General features: G+C 49.9%; 1 protein-coding gene across 1 annotated transcript in view; it reads right to left on the bottom strand.

The window, feature by feature from the left end:
- Nucleotides 1–1988: 1988 nt before the first annotated feature.
- The window catches only part of COG7 (component of oligomeric golgi complex 7), a 30815-nt gene continuing 15061 nt past the window's right edge, over nucleotides 1989–17742 (bottom strand). The window contains exons 16-33 of the mRNA XM_027684058.1: nucleotides 17633–17738; nucleotides 16859–17007; nucleotides 16087–16203; nucleotides 15742–15910; nucleotides 14647–14729; nucleotides 13790–13912; nucleotides 12243–12441; nucleotides 10145–10272; nucleotides 9432–9586; nucleotides 8101–8217; nucleotides 7518–7583; nucleotides 6583–6769; nucleotides 5593–5733; nucleotides 5080–5163; nucleotides 4644–4758; nucleotides 4045–4188; nucleotides 2215–2381; nucleotides 1989–2132 (exon numbers count right to left, since the gene is read on the bottom strand). Of these exons, the coding sequence (XP_027539859.1) occupies nucleotides 2215–2381; nucleotides 4045–4188; nucleotides 4644–4758; nucleotides 5080–5163; nucleotides 5593–5733; nucleotides 6583–6769; nucleotides 7518–7583; nucleotides 8101–8217; nucleotides 9432–9586; nucleotides 10145–10272; nucleotides 12243–12441; nucleotides 13790–13912; nucleotides 14647–14729; nucleotides 15742–15910; nucleotides 16087–16203; nucleotides 16859–17007; nucleotides 17633–17738 (2250 nt within the window). The 3' untranslated portion in view covers nucleotides 1989–2132. The remainder of the gene's footprint in view (nucleotides 2133–2214; nucleotides 2382–4044; nucleotides 4189–4643; nucleotides 4759–5079; nucleotides 5164–5592; nucleotides 5734–6582; nucleotides 6770–7517; nucleotides 7584–8100; nucleotides 8218–9431; nucleotides 9587–10144; nucleotides 10273–12242; nucleotides 12442–13789; nucleotides 13913–14646; nucleotides 14730–15741; nucleotides 15911–16086; nucleotides 16204–16858; nucleotides 17008–17632; nucleotides 17739–17742) is intronic.

The following is a 17742-nucleotide window of genomic DNA, read 5'->3' as shown; positions in this document are numbered from 1 at the left end:
GCAAGAGGCTCATGGCAGCAGCTTGCAAGGAGGGGAACATACTGTGCTTGCCCCAAGGTGAGGGCACTGGGAGCTTTGGTGGTCCCCGTGGGCTGGGCTGAGTGGGGCAGCAAGCTCACCCAGCCCCTGGCCAGTCCCAGCCTCCGGCTTTCCCAGGAGCCCATCACGACCCACCAGGACCTGCCTTGCTGGAGTACTTTAGCAAAAGCTCAAGAGGAAACAGGATCGTGTGGTTCAATCACGCGCCCGGGCACACGATGTTCTGGGCACGGCGCCCAGCGTGGGGTGGCTGCAGCCAGGGGGGTCCCTGATCCCTCTGCACGGGGAGCTCCCCGAGCACGGGGGGCTCTGGGGCAGAGCTGCCGGGCACAGTGGGCCCAGGGTCCCTCCAGCCTCCCCTGGCAGCAGGGGAAGTGGTGGGTCCTGTTGCTGATGCCCACCAAGGCCAGGACAGAGGAGCTGGGGGACGATCTGACAGCTGAGGTGCCACCAGCACGGCTGGTGCTGCCCCACATGGGGGAATCCTGTGTTTAAAATTCACTAGGTCCAGTGTCAGGGAGCACCTCCTTAACACACCCAAACACTGCCCCAGCCCTTCCTTCCTCAGCTGGTTCTCACAGGGAGAAGGACCAACAGCCCCCAGACACACTGCTCTGTGTGAGCCACCTGAGCCAGGTACAGTGTGAGCTCAGTGAGCACCTAAACCAACCTGAGCAGTGCCAGGGCAGACGAGAGGCACTGAGGACACCTGTAAAGACAGAGGAATCCAGCTTTCTGTCTCCCTAAAGGGATGTTTCCCTGTCCACCACGAACCTGCAGCACAGCCTCCTTTGCCAAAGGAGAGCTCTTGTAACGTGATGGTACCAGATCTCACCTTGCAGTTGAGTGGGAAACAAGGAGCCAACACCCTCCCCTCCCGATTCAGTGCTCAGTGTACAGTGTCATCCTTGACCAAAACCAACACTCCCTCCAAAAACTCAGCAGAGCACTTCACTTAAAACATGGGGAATGCTGAGAGCAAGAACTGGGCATCTCCTCCCACATTCTCACCAACAGACAACAGGACCCTGGGATGGGAAGCAGGTCCCAGGATGTTCCTTCAGCTCCTCACACCTCCATCCCCAGCCAGGTGCCTGCCCTGGGCCACCTGCCCCACGAGAGGCAACAGCAGCAGGCAAGGAACAGCCCTAGAAACCCTCCCTGGCAGTGATGGGGCAGGGGAGGGGTGGGAGAGGCACGGCCGGCGAGATTCACCCTCCTCAAATCAAGGGTAAATGGAACAGAATGTTCTCTGCAGGACAGGGACAGCTCACCATTCCAGTCACTGCTGGTTTATGGAGGCGTCTGACAACTCATAAAAGTGGGAAGTGGCTCAGGTGCTCAGCTCCAGCTCTGTTCCAGCTGGACCCACGGCAGAGCTGAGCCCAGCTCAGCAAAGGGGTTTCCTGCTGCAGCAACAGTGCAGGCATTCCAATTTTGGGACCTCTCTGTATTCATTTGTCTCCTAAGAGAGCACACTGAGGCTAGATGAGATGTTTTATACACATCTATATAAGAAATGTTAATAAATTCTACAAGAAAGCCCCGCTTTCCTTAAATTCCTTACAAACTTCATGCCTTTCAGTAGAATTCTTGCACCAAGAACAACCTGCAAAGCTGGTTTTATTCTCAGGGTCAAGCTTGATCAAGCCTCGTCCACCAACTGAAGAGACTCTTCCTGGCTTTGCAATAACAACAGGCCTGAGCAATGGCCACTGCCTGCAGGCAGAGGAGCTCCCAGGCAGCCTCTCTGTGCTGCACCTACCCCATCATTTCAGATAGAACAGCTTGAATTCTCTGAAAAAGCCACCATGAAGCATGAACTCTCCAGCACACAGCAGAACACTTCCAGCACTGCTCGGCCTACTAAGAGCCATCCAGAGAGTTTCTGGTAAATTTGGCTGTAGGACACCTTTCCTCATTTCTAAAGACAGAAAAATGGAACAAGCTTTTCCTAGACAAAGACATTTATCAAAAGCTGTCTCAAATAAACTCCCCTGGTCTCCAGGGGTATTTTCACTGTCCTTTCAGAAATGAAAACCAGTGTGAAGAGGTGAGGCCTGGAGCAGGGGCTGGCAGGAGGGAGGGCACAGTTACCCCTCCAGGCCCCTGATGGCAGAGATGGAGGGCACAGTTACCCCTCCAGGCCCCTGATGGCAGCAATGGTGGGCACAGCTACCCCTCCAGGCCCCTGATGGCAGCGATGGTGCTGGCCAGGCGCCGGGGCAGGCTCTTGGCAGCCTGGCGGAACTCCTCTGGCCTGGCCTTCAGCAGGGTCACGATGTGCTGCAGGGTCCTCGAGGGCTGCAGCCCCAGGGCATCCATCACGTTGATCAGGTAATCTGCAAGGTTAGGGAAAAACGTGTATTTAACAGGTAACAGACACTGTGAAATGAAACATATCCTTGTTGTCCATGACACTGGGAATCCTGTCACAGAGCTCACACCTGCAGGCAGCAGCACTGGCTGCAGTCTCATGGCACTGCCTGGGTGTATTTCTGGCTCCTGTGCACCAGTTCAGACACTGCCTGTGCTGTGCAGGGCACTGAGACACGTTCTGCTGGGTTTCAGTACCTGCACACAACACCCTCGAGGTGCTCAGTCACCTGGGCACGGGAAGAGGATCAGAGCCCCACTGCCAAAGGCAAAGAGCTGGCACTGAGGCTGGGCAGCTCTGCTGAGTGAGTGTCTGTGGAGGCAGCAGGCAGTTCCAGCTCACTGATTTACAGGCAGCTGGGGAACTGAGGATGGCAGGGGGAATGCTGAGCAGCCAGCCTCTCATCCACTGGCTTGTTTTGAAGCAATGCCAGAATAATAAAAAAAAAAAAGAGATTCAGGCTGAGTTCACTGCTGTCCAAGCACACCTTCTGGAGAGCTGAGGAGCAGATACTGGCTGTATCCTCACTTTTGGGCTTGGCCAGGGGGAACTCAGCATCCATTATTTACAGTGAGAAAAGACTAACTGGCATTTACAACAGCTGTAGTGGTTCCTTGGTGGCCCTTTCAGCAGCTTTGGATAAGAAAAGCCCATCTCCTCCACATCCTGCAGAAATGTCTCCCCAGCACCCTCTGCCAGCCCTTCCTCACTCACTCTGTGTGGCACAGAAGGCGGCAGAGATGAGCCTGTGCCAACTCTCTCCCATTTTGCTGCTGAAAACCTCTAGAGGTTCAAAGTAACTTTAGCCCACAGCACCCTCAGAGCAGCAGGGCAGTGCCAGTCATGGCAGGAGAGCTGATCCTACAGGGTTTGTAAAAAAGGATGCTGCTCAAGTGCTCCATAATTACTTTTACAAGGCCTTTAGCTGATCTTCCCTACTTCAGCTATCAAGTGGATGGAAGAAATCAATCAGCTGCCTCCTCTGCAATCCAGCAGAGCACCCACAGCAGACTTGGCACGTGCTGTGTACCCCCTTCTGGCACATACTGGCAGAACATGGCACTCTGAGAAGGGGAAGACCAGGGCCACACTGCAAAAGATCCTCTACAGATCTTCCTTGCCCAGGCTGGCCTGCAAGAAGGACGTGGACTTCCACAGTCAGACAGACAAGTCAGTGAAGCAGCAGGAGTACCCAGGGCAAAATCCCCCTTCCCTTGAAGAGAGATGCGACATAAAACACTGCAAGAGAGGAGCTGTGACCCCTCCCTGTGCCGGGGATCAATGTGCTCATGGTCAGAGCAGAAACCCTCGGGGCAGTGCCCTCCAGCCCAGCGTGATGCCAGAGCAGCCCGTGTGTGACCCCAGCAGGGCCATGAGCAGCCCATGTGTGCCCCAGCAGGGCCATGAGCAGCCCCTGTGTGCCCCAGCAGGGCCATGAGCAGCCTGTGTGTGACCCTGGCAGGGCCATGAGCAGTCTGTGTGCCCCAGCAGGGCCATGAGCAGCCTGTGTGTGCCCCAGCAGGGCCATGAGCAGCCTGTGTGTGCCCCAGCAGGGCCATGAGCAGCCTGTGTGTGACCCCAGCAGGGCCATGAGCAGCTTGTGTGTGCCCCAGCAGGGCTGTGCTCACCGATGTCCGTGCCCAGCTGCTTGGTGGAGTGTGGGGTGAGCTGTGGGATCTGCAGGATGACCTCGCAGTACGTCTGCATGGTGGCCCTGGCGATGGAGCCCAGCCAATAATCAGCCATGTTATCCAGCTCGGGCAGCTCATCCCCTGCACAGACAACTCCTGTTAGTGCCAGCACACACCCTCCCCCTTCTCCTGCAGACAACCCTGTTAGTGCCAGCACTCACCCTCCCCCTTTGCTGGGTTTGTACAAAACAGAATCACAGCTGGTGAGTAACACCCGAACTGTTCTTTCCACAGGACATCAAGGTACTCAGAGTTTATCAGCTGATTTTGGAGCAATCAAAGCAGTTCTGTATCCTCCCTGTACTGTACAGCATTGATAGTGAGCTCGAGACCCAAAACACTTCCCCTCCCTTGATTGCTCTCCAGGTAAGTCACTTCCAAAGGGCACACGGATGATCAGCTGGGATCAGGGCACTGCCTGGCACATTTGGCAGGATCCTCTTCCAGGAGCAGTTTACAAACCACACATCACACCTGTGTAATGTCAGTATGGGAAAGCTTTCCCCAGACACTCCAAGCCTGTGGTCTCACCTTACCTTGCTCTGGGGGGTATGGCAGTTTTCCAGCATGTAGTGCCAGCTCCAAAGCAGAATCCTCTTGAGTGACAAATGGCTCAAGGTGCAGAGGAAGAGACATAATGTATTGCCCAATCTAGAATAAAAGCACCAAGAGCTGAGTCACTGAACAAATGTAAGGCAGGTCCTTTACTAGAGAAAAGAAGTCACCTGCAGTAAGGCACACCTGAGAGCAGAGCTGAGCCTGACAGCCACTCACTCACCCAGAAATTGGCTCCTGCGCATCATTACACTTGGTACAAGAAATAGTTTTTCACAAGGTCAGACAAGCAGTCACTGAATCACTCATGGTAAGAAAGACCTACACAGAGAACTGCAAGTCCAAGCAAATCTTTACTCTCCGGAGCATTCCTGGCAATTTGTTTTCTAGAGCAGAAAGTCAGTTCGGTTCTCTTACATTGCTGATATATTCCAGAGGGGTCAGGCTGAAGTTTGGCAGGTCCTCTGTCAGAGTCTCACCAATGCCACCAGAACTCCAGCCCTGTAAGGCAGAAAACACAGGATGAATCAATGATTTCCTGGAGCATGAATCCTGTCAGTATTTTAGGAAGGGGTCACCCAGCAACATGAACTGTGATTGCCCAAGGAATTCTGGAAAGAAGAACACAGGTGGTGAGAAAACTGTTTCCTGTGTCATCCCTCAGGCCCAAAACAGCCACCCTTCCCACCCAGCTCCCTGTGGGAAACACACCCTCACACAGTTAGAAAAGCAACACCTCAAACAAACACCAGAGCCTGCAAACATCTGTGAGCTGCAAAGGCTGTGGGCGAGGGGAGGGAAACTGTTCCACCGCCTGCAGCTTGTGGGAGAAATGTGACACCAGAGGGAACTGTTCTGAACAGGAGCAAGGAAAGCAGCACTGACCCAGGGGATCCCCCAGGTAAATCCTGTTCAGCCCCCCTTGCTCACCTCCATCTTGGGCACCAGCAGCAGCTGCTGTTTGATGCGCAGGAACACGGAGTCGAAGGCCAGCTGATGTGCCAGCTGGTTCAGGCGGCTCAGGGCGGCCCGGGACGATGCCAGCAGGTTGTGGTTGCTGGTACCTTTCTCCTGACACAGAGACACAAAAACATTTACACACAGAAGTCGTTAAAGTGACCACAGAGGAGCTGTGTTAACACTCTTACAGAGGTTTTATGAGGCCATCCTAATGCAGCAGAGCTCTCCTCTGAGATGGCACAGCCTGTTTCCCTTGGAATGACCTATCCCAAGCAGTTATTCAAGACACAAACTGCCACTGCTCCCTGAACTGTAAGGTAAAGAATCAGCATTCAGTGGGTTCTACACGAACTGTGGAACTGGACTGTTCAGCCAAGGTTTACACAACATGTAACACTGAAGGCACAACTGCAGAAGTTGCAAGTAAATCAAGCGCAGAAGAAATCAAAACATTTATAGGAAATAAAAGACTCATAACCTTGAATTCATTACTTCATGTGACCAACGATGGCAAACATAACTTAGATCCATGAGAAGATAACTGGAGTCATTCTACCCTGTTCACAGACCCGTGCATGAACGATCCTGCAGAATTGTTTCACACTGGACATGGCAGTGGCAGAGAAAGCCTCAGGAAGCTGCTGTGTGGGCTCCAGAATTTGAGATGGCTCCAACACAACCTTCCCAATGCTCACTGTGATAAAATCTCTGTCACCTGAGCTGATAAGGGCATGTTCACAAAACACAGCCCCGATCTGAGGAGAGATGGAACAAGTCCAGACTTCCTGGGCTTGGACACTTCATCTCTCCACGGATCAGTGTCTCTGTGGAAGACTTGGAATGCAGCCCATGGAAAGGCTGCAGTCCAGGATGAAAAGTCATTAGGCTGGAGGGGGAATCCAGGTCTCATCTACCAAATGTGGGCCCAAGAGCATGTTGTGATAGAGGCACCAGAGCTACCTTCAGAGTGTAAAGCGTTTCCATAAGACTGGCATACTCAGATGGATTCTCCTTCATCAGATAATTGTATTCCTGCCAGGGATTCTTCACAGAGCTCTTCTTTTCTGCAGAACTGGTGTCCTGAAAGCCAGAAAAACTACAAGGGCTGTAGGAGTCCGAGAGATACTTCCCAGCAGCTGATAAAATCCTGAAAACAAGTACACAAAAGTCACCAGCAGAATCCTCTGAACTCAGTGTTCCAGTCCTCACGCTGGCCCAAGGACCAGCACTGCCTTTGTGTGCCTGCAAGGGAGAGTATTCACTGGTGGAGACACCAATTACAGCCAACCCTCATGTCTGCTGTGCAGCTCAAAACCTGCAAAAATACGGAGACAGAAGAGAGAGGCTCGTGCTCTCAGCAGAGCTGGGCAGGGGGGCCAGGCCCAGCCCCTGGCACTGCAGGCTGTGCTGGGCAGAGCTGGGCACTCCAGTCACATCGAGCATTTCGAGGCACAACAGGCTGAGCACTGCTCACAACAAGCAGTAACAAAAGATCTACGTGCTGCCTGTGCCTGACACTGCTCAGGTTACAGGGAATCAATCCATCAGTTAAGGCACACCTAGACTCATTTCAGCACATGATTCACGCCCCGTGTCACAAGAGTGCAAATGTTGCCAATTTGATCTGCTGGAAAATTCCTTCCTGACCCCAATCTGGCCCGTTGGTGGCCAGCCAGGTGTCCAAGGAAAGGGATTTTTGGGACTGTCTCAGGGCACACGACTGAGTGGAACAGTCTGTGCCCCATCTCTGACATGATGAAGGATGGGGAGGGGCAGTGGGGGAATCAGTGGCTGTTTTCCCTCCGTGGTCTACGCAACCAAAGCACCCTGGGGTTTGTTTTCTTTAACTTGTTTTCTATGTTGACGGCTCATGAATTAAGGTCAGCAGTGCTCACCTGTTGGCCAGCTGCTGCTCAAAGTCTCCACACTGATGAAGGAGTTCACCACAAGTGGTAATTACCCTGGGAAAGAACAAGACAAAAAGACATGAGACTGGAGGCAGATAATTCCAGACTCCCCCAGAGTACCCATCTCAGACAGAGATCAAGTAATTGTGAAATGCAAAAACCAAACCACAGCCCACACATCTGCCAAGAGTCAATCTGGTGATTAACTCTGCACCCATTTGAAAACACACTGAATTTTTTTACTCAATAACCTCACCCACGTGCCACTTCTTGTCATCGTGGCAAAGGTCAGCTCAGTGTCACTGGGAAAAATTCTAAGAGCTGTTGATATCACAAGTGGTATGAGATGCAGCCTTGCTCCAGGCAGGGTGGGCAGCCCCACAGCCCTCCCTGTGCCAGGAGCAACCTGAACCCCATCACTGGCACTGGTGCTCCCAGCAGCACTGCAGCACAGGGAGCCCAGCCCTGGGTCTGCACTGAGGACTCGGGTGTAAACCCACCCCAAGCAATTCCCTTCCAGCTTTGGTACAAAACCCAGCTCTGAGCCAGGCAAAAGCAAAACCCCCTTTACCGGACAGAGTTCTGGAATGCAGTCCAGTCCTCCTGGAACAGGGAATCTGACAGGACATCATCCAGTTTACATTTCTTTCGTATAGACTGCAGTGTGTTTGTGAAGTCAGACGTGTACCTGTGTGAGAAATGGAGCAGAGAGAAGCACCAGCATAAGAGAACTGGTTGGAGAGCAGCACAATGGCATGTTCTGTGATTTGCTCAGCCAGTCCTCTACAAGGGCCATGTAAGAACAGAAATATTAAAAGGAGTAAAAAGGGACAGCGTGGTTCCAGTGCAAACAGGTGGATGTGAAGAACTGATCAGCCACAGCCCCCTTGAGCCTACACCAGAGGACAATGGAGCTACAGATACTGAGGCTGCCTCAATTTGCTACATGTGGATTACCAGCTCTCCTCTCCTGTGAGGAGAAGAGAGTAAGATATTTCTGTTACCATTACACTGACCATATCTCCTAGGAAAGACCAGGAAAAGTTTATGAGGCTCTTGCTACTCCAACATCACTTGGCCCTTACTCCAGGAACATGGTGACAACAATCTCATGAATTTGTTTTCTCAGCTACTCCCCAGATGAGAACACGGATAAAAAAGAGAACATTTTGTTTTCCACACACCCCCATTTTCTTTTTTAATAGTGCCCACGAGCTGGAGGCATGCACATTGCTCTGTAATTGCCTATAAAGAAGGTGAGATCAGAGACCTGTGCTTTCCTCTTCCCCCCTCCCACAGGGCAGTAATACCCAACTCATACCTTGTGAGCAACCCTTTCAGTATTCTGAAGGAATAAGGAGTTAATCAGTATGGGAATATGAAAGTGATACTTAAGGACAAGAACTTACAGTGAACCTCCCTGCCCGGATATCTCACAGGCAGATCCTGAATGTGAGGTCACTTGGCCCATTGAGTGTGTATTCAGAGAACCACAGATTCATTAAGGTTGGAAAAGACCTCCAAGATCATTGAGCCCAACCTCTGGACCTATTTCCCCAGAGAAATCTACTGAGATCTACTTTCATCACCCTATTTTGTCTTCATCTTATTCTGTTTTGGGAAACATTTTCTCCTCCAGAAGTATTTATTAAAAATGAAAACTCAGCCCAACCAGAATAGAAGACAGCTGAGAAGTCTTTAATTTAGTCATTAAAAGCTTCCATTTTCCCCTAGGAAACAGCCCCTGCCTGAATGGAGCAAGAAGGATATCGATGGTTCACAGTACAGTGAGAGACACCTTCTGCTCTCAGCCATCTTCCACAAACTACAAAGTCCTGGGCCACAAACTGCACCCTCACTACTCCCTCAGGATAAAAGCAGCAGTACCTAAAAGCACCTTACTTTGCAAACAGAGCCTTGAGGGCCTTCAGGAGCCCACACACTCCCAGGCCATCCGTGAGCTTGATGCAGTTGTCGATGGCTCCAGAGGCCAGAATGAAGAGTTTGTTGACTGAGTGGTTCAGCTCCTGGACACAGTCAATCACTTCCCAATGCTCCTAAACAACAACAACAACAACAACAAAGCTGAGCCTGACCCTTCTTGCAGGCATTAGAGAAGACCCCTTGTGTAACACAGCGTTCTCTGCTACCCTCCAATCTCGTGAAACCCCTAAAGCAGAACCCTGCTGTGCTTCCACCCCCCTGCACAGGGACTGTCACAGCAGCTGGGCTGCCAAACCAGGCCCTCAAGAGAAAACAGTTCTGCCAACAACAGAATCTTCTACAGAAAGGACTTCCCTTCTCCAGGCCCTATTCTTAATAAATTCAGTCAAACCCAAAGTAGGCTCTTGGTTGAGTGTTATCCTGGTAAAGGCTTTCCCCAGTTACAGGGCCTGTAACTGCTGCAGGAGAGGAAAGGAGCTGAACCTGACAGTGCTGCTGAAATTATCTTTATTTCTTAAACAAATCTACTCAGCAGTAAAAAATACACTGCAAAGAGGAAATATTTCCAAAAATGAGAGGAGGAAAGAGAGCAGTAACCATGACAAAGACCCCTGTATTCAGTGGAAGCTTCAGCCTCTCCCTCTGCAGCTGAGCAAAGGCTGGTACATTACCAAGGGCACTGCACTGATCTGGATGAGGAGATTCTCTTCTTCCAAGTCTCCATACTCAAGTTGGTAGGGCTTGTATGGACCATACACAGCTTCCACCAGCTCCATCACTTTCACCAGGTTCTGCTCCTCTACAAAGAACCAGACAAAGTTCAGTCTACAAAGAGATGAATGTGCCACTAAAAAACTGGTTTCAAGCTACCTGCAGCAGTTCTTCCATCAGAGCATTCTGCCTGCACAGGCTTGGAATGCTGCCCAACAGCTTCAATCTCAACTACACAGATTGCTTTTTTACTTTTTAAAAAACAAGGTTATTATCTCTATCTGCTTCCTAAACCCAAGATGCTCTACCTCAACGAGTGCCTCAAGAAAATCATCACTCACTGCTCCAGAACAGTCTGGGTGACAGAAATCTATCACACATTCCAACCTACAGCAGAAGAATTGAAACCATTGGAGAAGTGAGACACACTACTCTCACAGCATCAAACAGGGTGATCCTCATTTAACAGAAAGCCTGATTCACACTTAAATAACTGACACTGATCCAACTCACTCAGCACTGTTGCTGCAGTGTTCAGCAACCACAAACTCAGCATCTCAGTACCATGCTTGAGCAGGGGGCTGCAAACTCAAACACAAACCAGGGCTGAAGGATCATTTCTACACCAGAACTGGACACCAGCTGTTCTCATGAAGCTCTGCCCAATTCAAACCAGCAGCAAATCACAATTCCTTTGAATCCTGGATATCAGAGAAGACTTTTACACCCTAAGGACAGGAAGGTAATGGAGTAGGCTGTCCAAAGCCAGGGCTGTCTCCGTGCTTGGATATTTTCAAGACCAGACTGACAATATCCCATGATCTGACCTCACAGCAGATCCTGCTCGGAGCAGGGGATTGGGCAAGAGCATCTCCCAGGTTCCCTTCCAACCTGAATTAGCCTGTGAATCACAGCTGAATTCTCCCCTCATATACACACACAGGAACTGGTTTGACTCTGCTCAGCTGAGTCACCTGGCCCATCCATTCTTGAGATATTTCTCTTCCCAAACATCTTACCCCAGAGCAAAAGAGATGGAAATAAAGGCTTTAGGCTTTTATTTTTTAAACACAGTCAGATAGCAGTTCAGCAACTTGTCTTCCTATTCCATCATCTTATAGAATCTGGCATCATTTTTCCAGACCCTTTTTAATAATTTCTATGGTGACCCACAAATTGAGCTAGAAAATGGCTGATGAGTACAAACCACACAGACAACAAACACAGTACCAGTTACACTCCCTGACATTGCCCAGCAATCATAATTTACAGGATCTAGTAAGAATCTGGGTTTAAACAGCTCAAGACAATGTTATGAGGAACCAAACACAGGAACCACAGCATTAGGAATGCTCCATTAGCTTTAATTTTGGATTTTCCCATAGCCAGCCTTTGAAGAGGCCCCACCACATTCATAAAGGACTATAAATATCCAACAGGTCAAGTCAGGCATAAACCTGTGCAAACACAGCACCTCACTGCTGTGTGGTTTGTGGGAATTACTCAGCAAGTCAGGACCAAAATGAGATGACAAACATCCCAGGGAGAGGAGAACCCAGGGCAGCCCTGGAATCAAACACCGAGGATGCTGCTGGGAATAAACTACCAACAAAAAGCCTACAAAATCAAATACAAGCACCCAATGGATGCAGCCTTCAAGCAAGTTTTCTCTTGTTTAGTGAGGTGTGACAATTCCAGGAAACTCCTCAACTTTCTGCTCTGTGATCTCTTACAATGGGTCTCGCTGCCTCCCTGCAGACATTTCCTCATCTGTGAGACATAAGAAACAGCAAAGCTCATAAAAGGATAAGTGCTAAATACTATTTACCCTGCAGAGCCAGCCAGGACAGGGCTGCTTCAGGAAACTCAGTGTTGTGTCAACAGCTTCAGTGTCAGACACACACACACACACACACAAAGGTGGAACTGCCGCCCAGCTGGGCAGTGCTGCAGCAGAGATAATCCCTCCCTCCACCTAAAACTAAACAAAATCCCACAATGGGACTTCACAAAGGGGTTGACAGAACAGACTGACAGAATTCAGAGCCAGAGCCTTACTCAGGTTTGGCAGCATGGCCACCTCCAGCCCCCTGGCGAAGTGGACGGTGGCCTCGTGCAGCTCCAGCAGCTGGCTCAGCTTGGTGTCCTGGCCTGTCCTCTCCATGGCACTGCTGAGGCACACAGGGATGGAAGGCACCAGTGCTCCCAGAGTTTGGATCAACAGCACGGTCACAATGTCATGGGGATTCTTGAAAACCTGTGGCAGCAGAAAAGCTACTGGTGAAAGCACATTACCCCAGAGGAACACACAGCAGAGGGAGCAGCAGCTTCCCAACCTGAGAAACCTCCCAGGGGGGAAAAACCCTAAAGAGGTCTGCTAAGGCTACAAGAGCCCCACTGACATAGCACACAGGACAGACTGATGACAAAAGACCAGGACAATACCTGTGTACCATTGTGCTTTGAGTACAGCCACCAAGAAACTAGAAAACAGGCACAGGTCAAAAACTGAATTCAGCAGAACACAGGCACTACAGTGATTCAAAAACCACCTGGCAGAGAAAGGTATTTGAAACAGAGCACTCAGTTTACACAGGTGTGTTGGGAACAAACATGTATCAGTAATATATGAAGAAATAGTACTGCATCATGAGCCAAATTACTGGTCAAAGAGGCAGAAGTCAGTATTGGAAAGGCTAGAAAGCCTGTAATCAGCTGAGAATCAGCCACTTCACTGGCATAAAATGTGTTACAGCCCTTTATTATGAGTTTTTCATCAGCTGTTCTGCTCATTTGCTTTGAAAGCTGGGATCACCAAGAGTTTTTCAGAAAGCAGAAGCAAAAACAGGAGACTGAGTGACACAAACTCTGCCCCCACATGCCATTTCTCACAATCCCCAGTTCAAAAAGTATCTGCTAAAATGTAACCTGACATCTGACCTGTAAGTCACATCGAATCATTAAGCAGAAAAAATACATTTCAAGGGAACACTGAGCTCCTCTGCAGCACAGGCCTCGCACTGACACCGGCTTCGTGACACCGAGATAAGAATCTCTTACCCTTCATGGATGAAAAACTCTCACAGGCTCAGCAATATGAACTTATTTCTTCATTTCACTAAAGGACAGTAACTTTTTTTGATCCCACATTATTCTTGTCAGGAAAAACAAGAGCAGAGACTCCAAGTGGTGACAGCAGAAGCCATCAGATATCTCACAGAGAGTGACATGTATCAGTCCAACACAACCTTGAGGGCTTCCCCCAGGCCAACTGATAAAGCAACTCAGGCATTTCAAATGTCTTGCAACAGAACACATTTGCAACACCAACAAATTGGGTTTAACTTAAGATAGAGATGAAAGCGATAGAGCAGCTTTAATGGCAATAACACAGCAACCCTGCTGCTGGTGGGACAGCAGAGCTCAGACCCTGCCTGCAAGGGCTGCACGAGGAACAGAGAGAGGGCTGTCCCTCTGTGCACTGATAAGGCTCAGGGTGTCACTCAGAGTGAGCAGCCATCAGCTCTCTGGAGCTCTGTGAGAATTCAGGGTGTGCTCAGCCCTGTGCTCTCCCACCCCTGCCCAGCATTGACCTGTCACTGCACCTGTGCTGCCCACTGGAGCTGGCAGTGCCAGGTCCCCAGCAGGGTGTCGTACAGCTCCGTCAGCTGCCGGTGCAAGCTCAGCTCACTCTGGCAAAGCTCCTGCCACACGGCCACCAGCTGCACCTGCCAGGGAACAAGAACCATCTGAGAGGAGAATTCCAAATCCAGCACTCCCCAGGCACAGCCCTTCTGCCAAAACGTGAGGCCCACCCTGGCTCCTCTCCTCTCTCCAGATTTCAGTGTAACACATAATTCAGCACCACAGAAGGAAAAGACTTCCAGCATGAAGCTTGAGGTTTCTTAGTGATTCAAAGATTTAATTAACATTGGTATTTTACTCATAAAATGAGATTGTAACTGATAGTCCCACATAATAGTTGAAATACTTGGCAAGCCCCAGCCTTGAACTTAATCCTCAAAAGTCACAGTCATGTGAGAAATTTGAGGCTCATGTTATGGCTACAGAACTGTCTGGAATTCCAACTTTTAATCTTACCTGAAAAGAGTTTACAGAAGTCAGCAGATGGCAAGTTGCAGTAATGAAGTTACTGCTGACATAGCCACATCCACAGAAAGCAAAGCAAACCCATGTGGCACAGAGAAATCAAGCAGAACACACATATCTTGTGTCTGCTGCAGAAAGAGACACAAGGACCTGAACAGAGAATTACTCCTGAAACACGGGGAGTAACTAAAGCTGTTCAGAGCCAGAGAAGAGAACTCCAAAAGGAAGAGGTGCCACCTCCCTGCCACAGCAAAGGTGAGATCCGTGGGGCAGCAGCTCCCTCTGCAGTCAAAGCCCGGCAAGCATTGCAATTTTTATTCCTAAAATGTTAAAATACTACCAAAACACTCACCTTGTGACATTTATAATAATAAGCAAGAAGCTGCGGCATCCGGTCGATCTCCGTGAAAACTTTAACAAACGTTTTTGCCTGATCTAAACCAAAGAAAACAACAGGCAGTGAGGATCAGCCCCAAAGCTGAGGGAGAGACATCAGTCTGAGCAAGAATTCTTCTCCTAAGGGAGCATGTACAAAGACCTACACAGAAAGATACATTTCACCTCCTGTTTGCTTATCTTCTCAAACAGGAGAGAAACTGCCTAAAGCCCACCCTCAATCAAGAACAGGCAGCAGACAAGAGCAATTAATTTAACTTTTTAAAATTAATTTCTTAACCAGCACATGTACCTGGTATTAAAGTCAGATAAAGACAGAGCATTTCCTAGAAGGAAAATTTGTTTTCCAGAAACAAGGCACTACTTACAAACCTGGAGCATTCCTGACAAAGGCTTCAGGTTTGCTTTCACCTGCCTTCAAACTGCCCCCTGTGCCTTAGACTGACCCAGGGCACAGTGAGCTCCTGCACAGAGCTTGGAAACACAGGTTCCTAAATAGTGTGGTTTGTACCCCACAGCCCCAGATCCCCCTGGGACCTCGAGGTGCACACAGCTGAGAGTCAACAACCAGAAAAAGTACTTTTCAGAAGTGCTGACAGGAGCAGAGGGAAGGAAGAGCATAAAGAACAGTCCAAAAAGACTAGTTTCCTAAGCAGAGTTTATAAAGCCACTTTTATAAGGCAGCAAGGAGTCAGAACGTTTCCAAACAAACTTCCCTCCTGATTACACCACCCAGCTGTAACAGAAATGCCCAGCAGCACCAGGGTAACACAAAACCAGGGCTTGAAGAGGGGGCCTTCTGCTTACCTGAGAAGCACTTCCTACCTGGAGAGCATCCTTGACATAACTAAACTACAAGAGCAGGGCAGCCCTGCCTCAGCACCTCCATCTCAGGCTGCTGCAGAGCACAAAACATTCCAGGGCATCTGCTCCAGCAGGAAAGCTCCTGACCCAGCACCAGGAGCCTTCAGGACACCAACTCCCCACCCAAACACCGTCTCAAAGACAATAAACTCTATGTTGACAGTAAATGACACCAAGTGTTACTGACCTACAGACTGGGAGTTGAAAGCTGCCACAATCTGGGGGCTGGCCATGGCCTCCAGCCTGTTCTTCAGGGCCTCCAGGTGCACACACTTCTCCGAGTAATCCGGCGTGTCCACCAGCATGGCCAGGCTGCTCTGCATGCTCGTCAGCTTGGCCGAGATCAGGGACACGTCCTGCCAGCAGCAAAGGCACCTGTTACCAAGGGGGACCTCACACAGCACCAGCACCAGCTCCAGAACGACATTTCAAACAGCAACATGTTTGAGAGTCACTGCAAAAGCCGACTTTTAAATGCAGTTCACTGGAAAGCTGAAGGCACAAAGAGTAAACAGAATAATTCAGTGTTTACCTGTGTTTTAAGAGTCTCTTCAATGTCTGCACTTAACGTGCTCCATTTGTCTGCTTCCTGAAGCGACTCGGCAGCCAACTGCATTCTAGACTTCACTTGGTCAATCTCTACCAAGACCTGATGAAAAAACAACACTATGTTGCCCACTGAAAAAAGAGGTGACTGCCATGGATACTTATTTCAGCAGAGTTATTTTTGTCTTGGACTTAAAAAAAAATGGTATGAAAAGATTATGACGTTACAAAGAAGAAGGAATGGGCAGAAAGAACTTGAGATGCAAGAGGTGTAAAATAACTTTCAAAGTCAAACAACGAAAGGTTAGTTTAGGTTAGTTTGAATTCTGGTCTTGTACTTTTAGTATCCACTTTGCCTGAAGATGCTCTGCACCCCAGGCAGAAAGCAGTGTCCCCAGCCAGGGACCAGCAGCTCTGAACTGACACCTGAGCAGCTGTTCCTCAGGACATGCAGACTGCACAGGTCTGGGTCACATCCACCTTTCCACAAATTTTAAATTTCACAAGCTGCAGATAAACACTAAGAATCATAGAATATGCCAAGTTGGAAGGGACCCACAAGGACCATCGAGTCCAACCCTTAGCCCTGCACAGGACCATCCCCAAGAGTCACCCCCTGTGCCCCAGAGGATCATCCAAACGTTTTTTGAACTCTGGCAGCCTTGGTGCTGTGCCCACTGCCCTGGGGAGCCTGTTCAGTGCCCAGCCACCCTCTGGGGGAAGAATCTTTTTCTAATATCTAACCTATAAGAACTGACCTGCATCGACTGAGCTGTGTCTTCTTCAAACTTCTTTATATCTTCTTTAACAAGGATCATCTGCTCCTTCAGAAATGTTGCCTCCTGCTTCAAGACTTCCAGCTCCCGGAGGACTCTGGGCATGTTCTGGAGAGCCTGATGGCTCGTTTCTGCAGAAACACTGAGGAGTCAGTGAGGAGCCTGAGAGCCCTTGGAGGAATGGGGGAGTCTTTCAGTAATCTTATTTAATCTTCAATACTTGAAAAAAAAACAACACAACACAGCAAAACAGCAAACAACAAAACTTCAGCTGTACCTTTAAAGTTTAAATAGGTACTTCACCATGGAATCACAAAGCCCTCTGAGACCAGAGTCCAACTGCTCCCAACAGTTCAGTGCTGTTCCCCCAGCACTGCCAAGGCCACCACTAACCCGTGTCCCCAGGTACCAACCTACAGGAGGCTTTTAAATCCCTCCAGGGATGGTGACTCCACAACTGCCCTCACAGCCTGTGCCAGGACTGGACAAACCTTATGGGGAAGAAATTTTCCCTATTATCCCATCTAACCCAGCCCTGGCAGGGGCTGCTGTTTGTCAGCGCTTAGCACAGATGTGCTGCTGGATAATCCCGGGGCCCCAGATCGGTGTAAGGATCCTTCTGTCTCTGCCAAAGCCAGGCCCGGATCGCCTCGGGTCTCCCTGTCATCACCTCCTGTGCACCTCAGGAAGATCCAGGCACCAGGACACACAGACCTCAGCCCGACACATCCCCAGGCCAAGCAAAGCCCACCCCACCTTCCACGGCGTTGTTGACCTCCTGGATGAAGAGCTGCAGCTTCATCACCAGGGTGGCGGCGTGGGCGTCCACCTTGCCCGGGGCCTCCTGCTGCTGCTGCTGCTGCTGC

The sequence above is a fragment of the Neopelma chrysocephalum genome, unplaced genomic scaffold (genome assembly GCF_003984885.1).
Source record: "Neopelma chrysocephalum unplaced genomic scaffold, ASM398488v2 Primary Assembly neopelma1_65b, whole genome shotgun sequence".
Taxonomy (NCBI): Eukaryota; Metazoa; Chordata; class Aves; order Passeriformes; family Pipridae; genus Neopelma; species Neopelma chrysocephalum.
This window is presented reverse-complemented; position numbering and strand designations above follow the sequence as displayed.